The sequence below is a fragment of the Xenopus laevis genome, chromosome 2S (assembly GCF_017654675.1).
Source record: "Xenopus laevis strain J_2021 chromosome 2S, Xenopus_laevis_v10.1, whole genome shotgun sequence".
Classification (NCBI taxonomy): domain Eukaryota; kingdom Metazoa; phylum Chordata; class Amphibia; order Anura; family Pipidae; genus Xenopus; species Xenopus laevis.
Genome location: NC_054374.1, coordinates 20,020,621 through 20,033,230, shown reverse-complemented (window position 1 = coordinate 20,033,230; position 12,610 = coordinate 20,020,621). Strand labels below are relative to the sequence as shown.

Sequence of the window (12,610 nt, the reverse complement as noted above, 5' to 3'; positions counted from 1 at the left end):
TGGGAACATTGGAAGGGCACTGGCTTGGTGGGCAGAGTTTGGTTGAATTGAGGGTCAATCTGGGCTGGTCAGGGGTAAAGTCTAATTTGCCTGTTTTTGGAAACTCAAATGTTGGGATCTATGGTCTTTGATCTTAGAGCGCCACTAGTAAACATGCAGTTGGCATAGGTCAAAGAGAAATCTGGAACCATAGAATCATGGGAGGTAGTTATGCTGGTGCCATAGAGTCTCCAGCCTGTGAGTAAGAGTTTGCTGGGTTCACCGTAGATTGGGCAAGATGAAGCAGCTGCATCTCTGACTTTTGGGCCCCTAGAGGGCTACCCCCAGGGATAAACTGAGAGGAAGTGACATCTCCTGGGAACATTTATTCTTGTTGCAAGGGACACAAACTAAGCTTGTTATATGGACTGGGGCTCTTGTGTATGTAAATTTTACTTGGAGATTAATGCTTTTGTGACTGCAATTCTGATATTAATGGCACACAGAACCTTTGACTTTATACTAGTGATAGGAAGGCAAAATCCCAAGCCAATAGCTGTGTGGATAATTTTCAAGGAAGAACACTACGGGGGTTATTTATTAAATCCGAATGCCAAAAATTCTTTTTTTTTTTTTTACTATAAAATCTGTATTTTTAGTGTTGGAAGAAAAACTTTAATTTTTTCTAGATTTATTTTACCCCAAGTATGGAAAGTCTGAATCCGAAAATTGGGCATTTCAGACCAACCGAGGTTGTATATAAGTCAATGGGAGAGGTCCCCACCCAATTTGGAAGTTTCCCCCACCCTGTTTAGAATTTTCTGTGGTCTGTGGTGGAATTAGCCTGGAAATCCAACTATTTTGCACTTTTAAAACAAAAATCCTAAAATTTCGGGATTTTCGGCAGAAATCATACCAATTCTGAAAAATCGTTTGATTCACGTTTTTTTTGCATATGCAAATTAGGGGTGGGGAGGGAAATCACGTGACTTTTTGTCGTAACATAAGGAAGTAAAAAAATGTTTTCCCCTTCCCACCCCTAATTTGCATATGCAAATTAGGGTTTGGTATTCGGCCGAATCTCTCGCAAAGGATTTGGGGGTTCGGCCGAATCCAAAATAGTGGATTCGGTGCATCCCTAGTTACCACCTGCTGTAGATGTGCACCCACATCTAATCGTCATCCCCTGTACCAGGTCCTGTGCTTACTAGTGACCACCCGCATGCAGGCAGGAAGGGGCTATACATTTGAATGTGCTTTGGTCATAGTAGCCATTGTAGAACACTAGAAATACAACTCCCAGCATCCTCCTGTATCCTTCAGCTTCTCTGTGTGAGCTTCACTCTCTCTTCGTCTATTCTATAGACTACAGCAACTATTCTGCTATTTTTAGCAATGGCTTCCTCTCTGTGCAACCTCCTCTTTCCGTTATTCATGCTATCCTTCTCCACAAACCCCTTCTCCCTCTTTTGCAGGTCTAACTTACCTGGAGCCGCCCTTCAACGTAAAAGTCCATACGCTCCCCGACAAATATTCTGTAGTGTGGGACTGGAATAATGGCAATAGGGAGGACGCTAAGAATGTGACATTTTCAGTGTTTGTCCGCAAGTATGTAAACCTGTAGCGTTATTATTAATGTGGAAAAAAATACTAAAAAACTGTGTGCCATAGGCTTAGTGGTATACAGCACAAATGTGTAGGCCGCATGATTACAGGTTGCTTATAGATAAATATGGTTAGTGGGTATGGGGGAGCCAGACGGGTACAGCTGCTTACCTATGATTAGTTAACAAAAAACGTTAGTTAAATATAAATATGCTTATGATTTGTTTTGCAGGGAATACTCGGAGTTGTAGTCCAGCAGCAGCTGCTAAGCCAGTGGCAAAGGTCTTTGCATGAATAAAGTAGGGACAGAGGTCTATATAACATAATATAGGGTAGTTCTTGTTTTACTGCTGGATATCATACCTCTCAACTGTCCCGTTTTTACAGGGACAGTACCTCTTTTGACCGCTCAACCCGCAGTTTCTAACTTAATTGGCTTTTGGTAGAGAGCCCAGAAAAGCCACAGCTTCAGATAAGACTCTTTTGTAACAATTTTGAGCTAAGCAAATAAGTAATTGTAACAATATAAGATTACCGGTCCCTTGGGAGAAAGACTCACAGCATAAAGGACAATTCACCTTTATTAGAAAAACTGTAATAACTGGAAAAAAAACACAGAAATATGTTCAAACTTTCATAACCTGACAAATTTTGTAAAATGAACATGGTAATTGGGGGTGTGGGCAAAAAAATGAGCATGGTCATTTTTTTTTTTTTTGCCGCACTACATGTGCCAACTTTTTTGTCCCTCTTTTTTTTATTTCCAAAATGTTGGGAGGTATGATAATTACATATTTATCTGGGACAGCCCTGTGGGAGGCTTATATATAGTGAATAAAGTACCCCCTCTTGTAAAATATAAGGATATTATAAGTTACCAAGGAGTTTCATGACTAAATAAAAACACGAGGCCGAAGGCTCAGTGTCTTTATACAGGTCATGGAATTTCGAGGTAACTTCTAATATCCTCATATTTTGCAACTGGGGCTACTTTATTTATTATAATACACAAGTTTCAGCGAGTCATGTGACAGAAATGACATCAGAACTCACCGTTTATAACTGATGACATCAGAACTCACCGTTTATAAGGATATCATTTACAGGATATTTATGGCTTTTGTGTATTATAATGCAATGATGTATTTTACAGGCTTGCATAATAAATATATAGAGTTTTCATGATTCTACTCACTACAGTCAGCCCTGCTTTGTCCATAATTAGCAATCGGTTTCTGTCTCTGTCCTGGAAATTCCCCCCATTCGGCTGCTGCTGCTGCTGCTGCTTTCACTTTCTGTCTCAGTGAAATAAAGTGGAAATATTCACTGACATATCAACGTGAGGCCAGTCAGTCTTATAGGAAAACAAGAGCCAGATATATGTGAAGTCAATCGAGAAAGGCCAATGTATCTCAAATGTACAGAGTGTCAGCAAAGAGCATACATTATTCCTCTGTCTATACATGCACCACACCCTATACTTTTATACTGTATCCTAGATTAAAAAAGAAACCATCTGCCCAGTTTTGGAGCAGTGTCCCCGGATGCCTTCACATCTCTCACCACAACTGTAGCATTGACCCAGCGCTCATTGATACTGATAAGGATTACAAAGTACAAGTCCGAGCTGAAATGTCACAAATTGGTTCTTCGTCCTCTGATCCAGTAATATTTTCTGCAAAGGTAGCAGGTAAGGAAGCCAGAGCTCTTTTATAGAAATGTCGCTAATATGGTATACAATGAAATACAGCTATAGCATCTATTAATAAAAATACAGGTATGGGACCTGTTATGCAGAATGTTCGGGACATGGGGTTATCCGGATAACGGATCTTTCTGTTATTTGGATCTTCATACCTTAATTCTACTACAACATCATGTTAACATTAAATAAAACCAATAGGCTTATTCGTCTACTACAACATCATGTTAACATTAAATAAACCCAATAGGCTTATTAGTCTACTACAACATCATGTTAACATTAAATAAACCCAATAGGCTGGTTTTGCTTCCAATGAGGATTAATTATATCTTAGTTGGGATCAAGTACAAGCTACTGTACCTAGCAACCATGCCTTGATTTGAATAAGAGACTGGAATATGAATAGGAGAGGCCTGAATAGAAAGCTGAGTAATAAAAAGTAGCAATAACAATTCATTTGTAGTCTTACAGAGCATTTGTTTTGTAGATGGGGCCACTGACCCCCATTTGAAAGCTGAGAAGAGTCAGAAAAAAAGGCAAATAATTAAGAAACGATAACTATTAATAATGAAGACCAAATGAAAAGTTGCTTAGAGTCGGCCATTCTATAAATACTAAAAGTAATCGTAAAGGTGAACCACCCCTTTTAAATGAGCCCATTAGGATTATTTTGCCACCAATATGGATTCATGCAGCTTAGTTACCATCAAGTACAAATTATTGTTTTATTACTAGAGAGAAAAAAGGATATTTTTTAAAAGTAGAATTAGTTTATTAAAATGGACTGTATGTGAGATCCCCCCCCCCCGTAATTTAGAGTGTTTTGGTTTTGTTCTGGTTCCCTATAAGGGATCCCATACCTATAACTTTCCAACCCTTCTAGTTTCCCACCAGAGATTACACTTAAAAAAGCAAAGACACTAAAGCTAATAATTTAAAAGTCCAAGCAGCATTTGAAAAGCCGATGGCAAACCTTTGTATTTTAGGGGAAACTGCTCCTCCAATTGCTGTGCGTGTGGAACACATTGATGGGGGCGTCAGAATAGAAACTATCCTGCCTAAAAAGCAAGGAGATCGGTATGCTGCTGTGTTATACTATATCTTGTTCATTGGGACAAACCACTCAGTAGAGGAGGTAAGGCTCCGATCACCGGATTAGAATAAGCAAATCTTAATAACGTACACTAATATGTCCACAAGCGCCATCTTGATCTCTTCAGTAATCTTTGGAATGAGACCAGCAAAGCGGCGCATGCGCAGTTGGAGCAACTGCGCATGCGCCAAAACTCGTGAAAATTGCCGAAGCGCCTGTCTCATTCCGAAGATGGCTATAGATGGCGTCTGTGAACTCCACTGGACAGAATCTGCACGGAGGTGTAAGTAAAGAGTTAGGGGCATTTGCCTGGGGGGGCAGCTAGGCTGGGGTGGAGGGGGGAACTGGGTCTGTGTAGGGTTGGGGGTAGGGTTTTTTATATTAAGGGTTTGTTTCTCCTTTAAGGTTGCAATAGATGTTACAATTACAATCTTTCCTGCTTATGTGTAGAAATGTATTTGCTGTAGGGTTGCCACCTTTCTCCCCCCCCCAAAAGCAGGGCTCTAATACAGTGGGGGCGGGGCAATGCCATAGCTGAGCGGGGGCCATGATGTTATGGGGGCAGGACTGTGATGTCGGGGACGGGGCTATGACATGGCAATTGGCCGATCACTGGTTCAATCCCAGGAAATCCTGCCTGGTTTTCCAAATTTGAAAAACTGATCAGCAAGTTTTGCCTCGAACAGCCCATCAGAAAACCAGGCTGTTTGGGTGAAACAGCCTGGTTTGGGCAACCCTAATTTGCTGGTAGTTTCCTTTCTATAAGCAAGCCCAGTGCATATAGGTAGTCCGCACAAATCTAATGAAGTCTTGTCTAATAAGGTGCACGTTCACCCATGGTCACTTTCCACAGGCTTTATCTAACGACATCATACGTTTCTTGCCTTTATTCAGCACTTGGGGCATTACAACAACATTTCAGGCCACTTTGATTCTTACAAACGTTGCACAATGGCCAGGGTTCAGTATTGCATTGGTGTGTTTACCTAAGCATTCTCTGCCAGAAGTAGAACATTGAAAGGTTTTACTGAGCTAGAAATGTAGTCTTTCCACCAGTGCAGCAGCAAGGGAGGGGCACAAAGATCATCTAAGGGTGTTTGAAATATTTGTCACAAAAGAAGCTAAGCCCGAAGAACAGGAACCGGCGCTGAGCATTCTGAGCCTCCATCAGGTCCAAACTGAGAATCCAAATAGGTCCTGGCATTCAGTCCACACTAGGGATGCACAGAATCCACTATTTTGGATTCAGCCGAACCCCCGAATCGTTTGCGTAGGATTTGGCTGAATACCGAACCAAATCCAAATCCTAATTTGCATATGCAAATTAGGGGTGTGAAGTGGAAAACATTTTTACTTCCTTGTTTTTGTCACGTGATTTCCCGCCCCTAATTTGCATATATAAAATTAGGATTCAGGTTGAATCCTGCTGAAAAAGGCTGAATCCTGGCCGAATCCCGAACCAAATCCTGGATTTGTTGCATCCCAAATCCACACAGAGGCCCAAACAGCCCCCAGAGGCCCAATAACTAGTGTCTGTCTATGGCATCTAACAAACAGCCCCTCTGGCATTCACCAGAATCCACAGATTGCCAGTCTGGGCTTGGCCACCATGACTAATGACCCTCATAACCACCAAGTCCAGATATTTCTGTAAAACAGCTCAACAAGCCAGTTAATGAACACTATTCACTTGTAATTTTTTTATTATTTTTTATGAGCCTTTTTTTTTTTTTTGATAAAAAGTGAAATCTTTGATTTCCTCTGCCGGTTTAGGAATTCTGGTGGATCTTCTTCTCAAACAAAAAAGTTCATTTATAAATAGTGAACGTAACTAGCACTATCTGCATATTTAATTCAATTTTCTAGTCTTAAGTTGTTTGACCCTAAGATCAATGTAGGCGTTTCAGGAGTGGACCGCACTAATGCAAAAAATGATATATATAGGCGAGGCCCAACAGCAGTCTCTAACCTATATATATATATATATATATATATATATATATATATATATTATTATATATATATATATATATATATATATATATATATATATATATATATATATATATATATATATATATAATTTTTATATATATAATTTTTTTTTTTTTTTTCAGCCCGATATCTGTGGTGTAAGGCTTTTATTGGCCTGTAGGAAATGCTTATTTTATAGCTTTCTGTAACCTTCCTGGGCCCTGACCAAAGGTTGGACCTAATGTGAAGGGGAGACTTGAGCTTTTAGAGGCACATTTATGAAAGGTTGAAATTTTAAAAACTCCCCTAAACTCCCATGAATTCAAAATTCAACCAAACGAAATTTTTAAAGGCTTGCAAATAACTCCAAATTGATCCCTGGACCACTCCCATTGAGCTCTCGCATTGACTTAAACAGCAATTCGGCAGGTTTTAGGTGGCGAATAGTTGAATTCGAATTCTTAAAGGGCCAATGTATGCTAAATCTTGAAAATTGGATTTGAAATTTTCAAAAGAAACTCAAATCAAATCTGAGTAACTCCCTAGTCAAATTTTTACCATAAAAAAAAACCTTGAAAATTCAACCCTTGATAAATCTGCCCCATAATCATTACAACAGGATTCTAGGCTTTCTTTTGTTCAGAATATATTTCTATAACTTTTGGCCATAATTTAGCATCTCTTGTAGTTCTTTATCCCAGTTTGCAAAGAAATTGTTTTCTTTAATTTTAGAGAAAATTTTTTTATCCTAAATTTCATCTGTATGACCTCACTCCTGGGGAAAACTACTGTTTCAACGTAACTGTGTTCGGCTCCATAACACCGACCAACGGAATGTTTAGTCCTGAGAAGTGTTTTACAGTGGAAGCCCTAGGTAAGTGTCCCTTTATTGCTCCGGGATATCTGCTGTCCCCTATTAGACAGCGCTTTGGCACAGTGGGGACTTTATATATTGGGATGATTCCATTTAGATGGGGCATAGATCTGTGATCTTCTTCCTATCTTGATACTTGGAATTTGGCACAACATGGTGAGTGCAACGTTCAGATAATTTAGCCTACTTCAGCCCATGGAAATGCATTTATTTATTCTTCAGCAGTGCTTAATGGATGAGACTTTTCTGATCTACTGGCTGCAGAAGAACATTGGTATGAGAAATTATAACCAAATGACCAGTCGGCAAACTGAGATCTATATCATTAGGGTGTCATGTGAATTCTGTCTGATCGTCGGAATAAAAAAACAACAACATTTTTTTAAATAGCTAGTCAGGCTGTACTGTTCGAAACTTCAGGAACTTTGATGGCATATAGTTGGCACCAGAAACTTGCTATAAAGGACATGGAAGGCCCTTTTCACTGGGGCGGTGCCAAAATGTTAGGAACAGCACATCTAGATTTATCCCTCGGTCTGGTGCTCCTGTATACAGCACTGTGCAATATGTTGGCACTCTAAAAATACATAATAATAATAACCCTGGCACAAGGACGTATGTAGCCTAAGGGCAAGGCCAGACATTGCGTTTTTACGTTGCGTTTTTAAAAAAGCTCAGACGGGCATAAATACGCCGCTGAAACCACATGCGACCGTCAACATGCGTTTTTCAGCACGTAGGTTCTTTTCCGAACATGCATTCTCATTGTTCTCGTTCCCCATAATTCCACTGGCTGGAAATAGAAAAGCTATTTACAAATCGATAAACTATTTACATGCAAAATGGATTACATCACCAGCCGTAAAAACGTATATGTGTGTCATTTATCTCACGACAATTTGAACGCCATATTTAAAATACACTGCGTATTTAAGTAAGGTGTGGTTTCAAACGTGCAGATCCCATAGAGTTTATTGATTTGGTTTCTTGACATATTGGCGTTTCTGCTAAAAAAAAACGCCAAATACTGACGCCCCGTGGCGGATTTCAGCTTGCAAGCGTCCTGTGAGAATTGCCATAGTGCGTTTTCCATTAGTTTCAGTGGTAGTGCAGTTTATGTGTATTTACGCAAGACGGAGCTTTTTTAAAAACGCAACGTAAAAATGCCACGTCTGGCCTTGCCCTAAAGCCTAACTTGCTTATTTCAGTACAAGTGCAGCCGTGAGCTAGAGTCCTGCAGCGGGTCGTACCTGTAGGTTACCCGCAAAAACCTGCAGTACCCTGTGGGTTTCAGGTAAAGGTTCCGGTTGCGGGTATAGACGCGGGTCGTGGGTCTGGCCACGGGTCTTCTCAATAGTTATTTTTACTCCTTTTTTCTGATCATGTCTACTTCCGATGATGTCACTTCTGGTTTACAATGACACCTGATTCTTGATGGTCAGTGGGTTGCGGATAAGGTACATGCGGGTCCAAATGGGTAAGAATGCGAGTTGCGGGTCCGGGTTGCGGATTGCAGTTTGTGGGTACGGGTTCCAAAAAATCGACCCGCACAGGACTCTACCGTGAGCACTTTGAAACCTGAAAATGCTCTGGTTAGCAAGTAAAAAAGCAAGTAAACTTGATTTAAAGAGCAGCAGCATCCACACACATCTAAATGATTGGTCAGTGCATTTACCCCTTACATTTTGTCCTCTGATGCCCATTACAATACTTGTCACACCCCTTACCTAAAATGTATATGGAAATACTATAACAATTACTGTGTACTGTTATACAGAAGGTTTGTCAAGGGACACTTGTATTAGATGTAATTGCATTGAGCTGTTAAGCGTCGAAGCAGACAACAGGGGAAGTGATAATTACTGGGTTTAATGATGTATTTTGGTTACGGGTGCTAGTTTTTAATTACAGTTATTTCTTTCATGATATATTTAAAATCAGCCGATAAATTATAAATATTCATACACAGGTTCTGCATTCTACCACTATGCAGTGTAGACTAACCTATACTAATATGCATGGGAAATTGCTGCAAGTGCTGGTGGAGGCAGTAGATTAGATCGGTGGCTTTCTTATACAGCATGCAGAAAATGTTTAGTTGTTGCTCTAAGTATGGATTTTCTGTTTCAAGGTATTGCAGTTTATTTAGGTGGGATTAAAAGTAGGGATGCACCAAATCCACTATTTGGGATTTGGCCGAATTCTTTTTGAAAGATTCGGCTGAATAACGAACTGGGGCAGGAAAGAAAAAAGTGTGAACATTTTTTTCACTTCCTTGTTTTGTGATGGAAAGTCACGTGATTTCCCTCTCCGCCCCTAATTTACATATGTAAATTTACATATGTAAATTAGGATTCGGTTTGGCCAGATAAAAGGATTCGGCTGAATCCGAATCCTGCTGAAAAAGGCCGAATCCCGAGCCTCTGCTCCATTGATTTGATTCCGATTGCCCTTTGTGTAATCACACACAGGCCAAGGTCATCCCCAAATACTGACCTCCGCTTCAGCTTCACTGTGTGAGGCACACACTAAACGAGGCACATTGCAATGTACTTTCCTGGGGCAAATAGAAACATCTGTCACTGGTAGAGAAAGCTGAATCGGAATGTCCCTTTCCACTTCTTGTGATGTCCCGTATTTTCAGTATAGTTGTAGGATCCATTAACCAGAAAACCCTTAGCCAGAAAATTCCGAATTACAGGAAGACCTCTCCATTTTAATCAAACTGTTCAAAGCTGTACACAATATTTCCTTTTCTCTCTAATAATAAAACAGTACCTTGTACCAAGCTAAGATACAATTAATGCTTGCTGGAACAGAGCTGTCAAATTGGGTTTGTTTAATATTTCAATAATTGAATACATTTTTTAATTACGGAAAGACACTTATCTAGAAAACCCCAGGCCCCAAGCATTCCGGATAACAAGTCCCATACCTGAATACTTATTGCATCTGTAGGGGGAGTCAGTCCTATCTGGAAAACTATGTGCATTGATATATTTAAAGTTCTCCCCCTCTCTGTTTGCTTTCTTCTCCATTAAATACATTGGCAAATAGTTCACCTTTGAATTGGCTTTAATTTTGATGTAGGTGGTGGTATTTGCGCAGTTGGTCTTCATTTGTTTTAGCTTTTGTTCAGCGATGTCACTAAGCAAAATGTGAAATGTATTGCAGGATTGGATGGCCGGCCGTATCCAGAGAATGTAACAATCGACGCTCTAAACACAAACTACATGTTAAAATGGGACTGGGATGATTCACTGTATCCAAACGTGACATTCTCGGTAGAAATGGTGTAAGTACATTTGTATAGATTTTGTTGTGTATGTTTGTGTGTTCTTCACAATTGTGTTCAGTCTCAAAGTCATTATGAGAATATGACATTCCCTGGTGGGTGGAGCTCAGGTGAGGTATGAGCATGTGACAGTCAGATTCTCACATCAGACACTGAATGTGGTGCTTGTACCATAACAGTAATTTTTCATTGATTTCTATTGTAGAATATTTAATTGTAAAGCACCAATACACCACTCCATACCTGAAAATGTTTTTATTTTGGGGACATAAATTGACCTATATTCTGGCATGCGTCTTCTCCCAAGAGACTAATTAAAATTCTAATCCCCATGTAATAAAAGTTACTACGTTTGCCCAGGAGCAGTAACCCATTGCAACCAATTAGATGATTTTCTTTTAAAAGGTGACCAGTAAATGCTATTTGCTGGTTTATATGGTAACGGTTCCTGGGCAGACTTATTATTATCATTTTATTACATAACCCCCTTGTGGTACCGTGACCACAGAGAAGTGTGAAAAGGTGTGTTTTGCCTTTAATTTCTCCCCAACGCTGCAAGGTGTCCAGCCGCCCAATAGAGGAACGCTGCAAGGTCTCCAGCCGCTCTCTCTTTCCAGCGAGGTAGGGGGAAGCAAGTCGGGCAGGAGTGGAAGAGTCAGGCGGACATGGGTGGGGCAGAGGCTGAATGTGGGCGGAGCCAGGACAGGAAGTGGGCAGGAAGATGGGGATCGGAGTGCACCTGTCCCCTCTGAAGATTTTTTTTTTTGCAGGGGGGCCTGGCACACTAGTTACGCCACTGCCACAACATCATGGGCCCTGACCACAACGTTGTATGTCCCAATCGCAACGTCGTTCACCCCGCCCCCCTGCTAGTTTTCCCCAAACTGGAATGTTGGGTAAAGTTTGCCTGAATAGACCTGTGTTTTTGGCTGAAGATGCTGTGTCCCTGTCTTTATGCTCCTGATCCTCTGCTTACTGCCTACCATTGCTAATTTCCCCCCAAAAATTACATGTACCGCAGTCAGCTTGTCACACCCCTAAAATTAATAAAATAATATTATACAATATTATAATGCACAAAGAATTGCATTGGAGAGGCCTGTGGCAGTGGCCATGGTTTAATTTCACACAGGAAATCTCCTCTGTGTAATTGGTTGTTAAATGTCCATCTCCGCATGCTGGGGCTACACTCGCGGCCATATACCGTATCCTCTTGTGTATCACTTTGAGATCACTTTTATTTCACATATGGAAAGATCAGAGCAATCTCTTAAGCTGAATTATAATGAGTATAAAGGTCCCCATAGACGCAAAGATTTCACTTGCCGATCGACCGATTTTAGCGAAGTCCGACCAATCCTTCGAAATTATCGTGCGGTTAGTGGGATTTGAACGATCGAACATCTTACGATTTTTCGGCCGACATCTGTCAGGAAATTGATCGGCCAGGTTAAAAAATCTTTGTCGGTCCCAGTGCAATCTATCCATGTTTGCAGGGCCAAGCAGGCAGCTCCCCTTTGTTTTCCTGGCAAATTGGTCTTTTTAGTTGATGGACAATTCGTACGATCGTTCTGAGATAATCGTGGTCTCACGATCACGATCTGATCTTTTATCTATGGCCAGCTTAAAGCATTTGATACAACTGTGTCCCCTGCTGTTCATTTTGGACAACTGGACACAGTGAGTAGAAAGTGAAATATATGGGATAAGGAAAGTTGCTCTGCATTCTTAGCATTTCACCATTGCAGGACTTTATCTTTCTCGTGAAATTAATTTTCAGCCGTCTGTAGTCGTTGACCAAAGTGAGGAGCAGGTGGTGCTATTGCTTAAAATCCATTATACTAGCAATGTAATAACTGTTATTAACGTTAAAAAAATCATGCAAAAAAAAAAGTTGTTAACAATCTTTTTTTGAGGGTTTACATTTCCTTTAAAATTAAAGTGGGATTATCGCTTATTTGCTGTCCTATATACTCTTGAAGCTATGGCTAGGCTGAATGAACTCCTGATTTCCTATTTTGGTAACCTTGTTTATAAACTGAGGGGGCCCCTGAACAACTGTTAGGGGCTTGAACTAAATACGTA

The 12,610-nt window shown here is 40.4% G+C and overlaps 1 protein-coding gene across 2 annotated transcripts in view; it reads left to right on the top strand.

The window, feature by feature from the left end:
• Window positions 1-12,610, top strand: part of LOC108709230 (interferon alpha/beta receptor 1) — a 31,542-nt gene that overhangs the window by 8,755 nt on the left and 10,177 nt on the right. Inside the window, exons 2-6 of one of the 2 annotated variants that reach the window (XM_018248888.2) lie at window positions 1,455-1,587; window positions 3,084-3,274; window positions 4,276-4,424; window positions 7,089-7,230; window positions 10,405-10,525. In XM_018248888.2, coding sequence (XP_018104377.1) covers window positions 1,455-1,587; window positions 3,084-3,274; window positions 4,276-4,424; window positions 7,089-7,230; window positions 10,405-10,525 — 736 coding nt within the window. The remainder of the gene's footprint in view (window positions 1-1,454; window positions 1,588-3,083; window positions 3,275-4,275; window positions 4,425-7,088; window positions 7,231-10,404; window positions 10,526-12,610) is intronic. The other variant, XM_018248889.2, reaches the window with a different exon arrangement.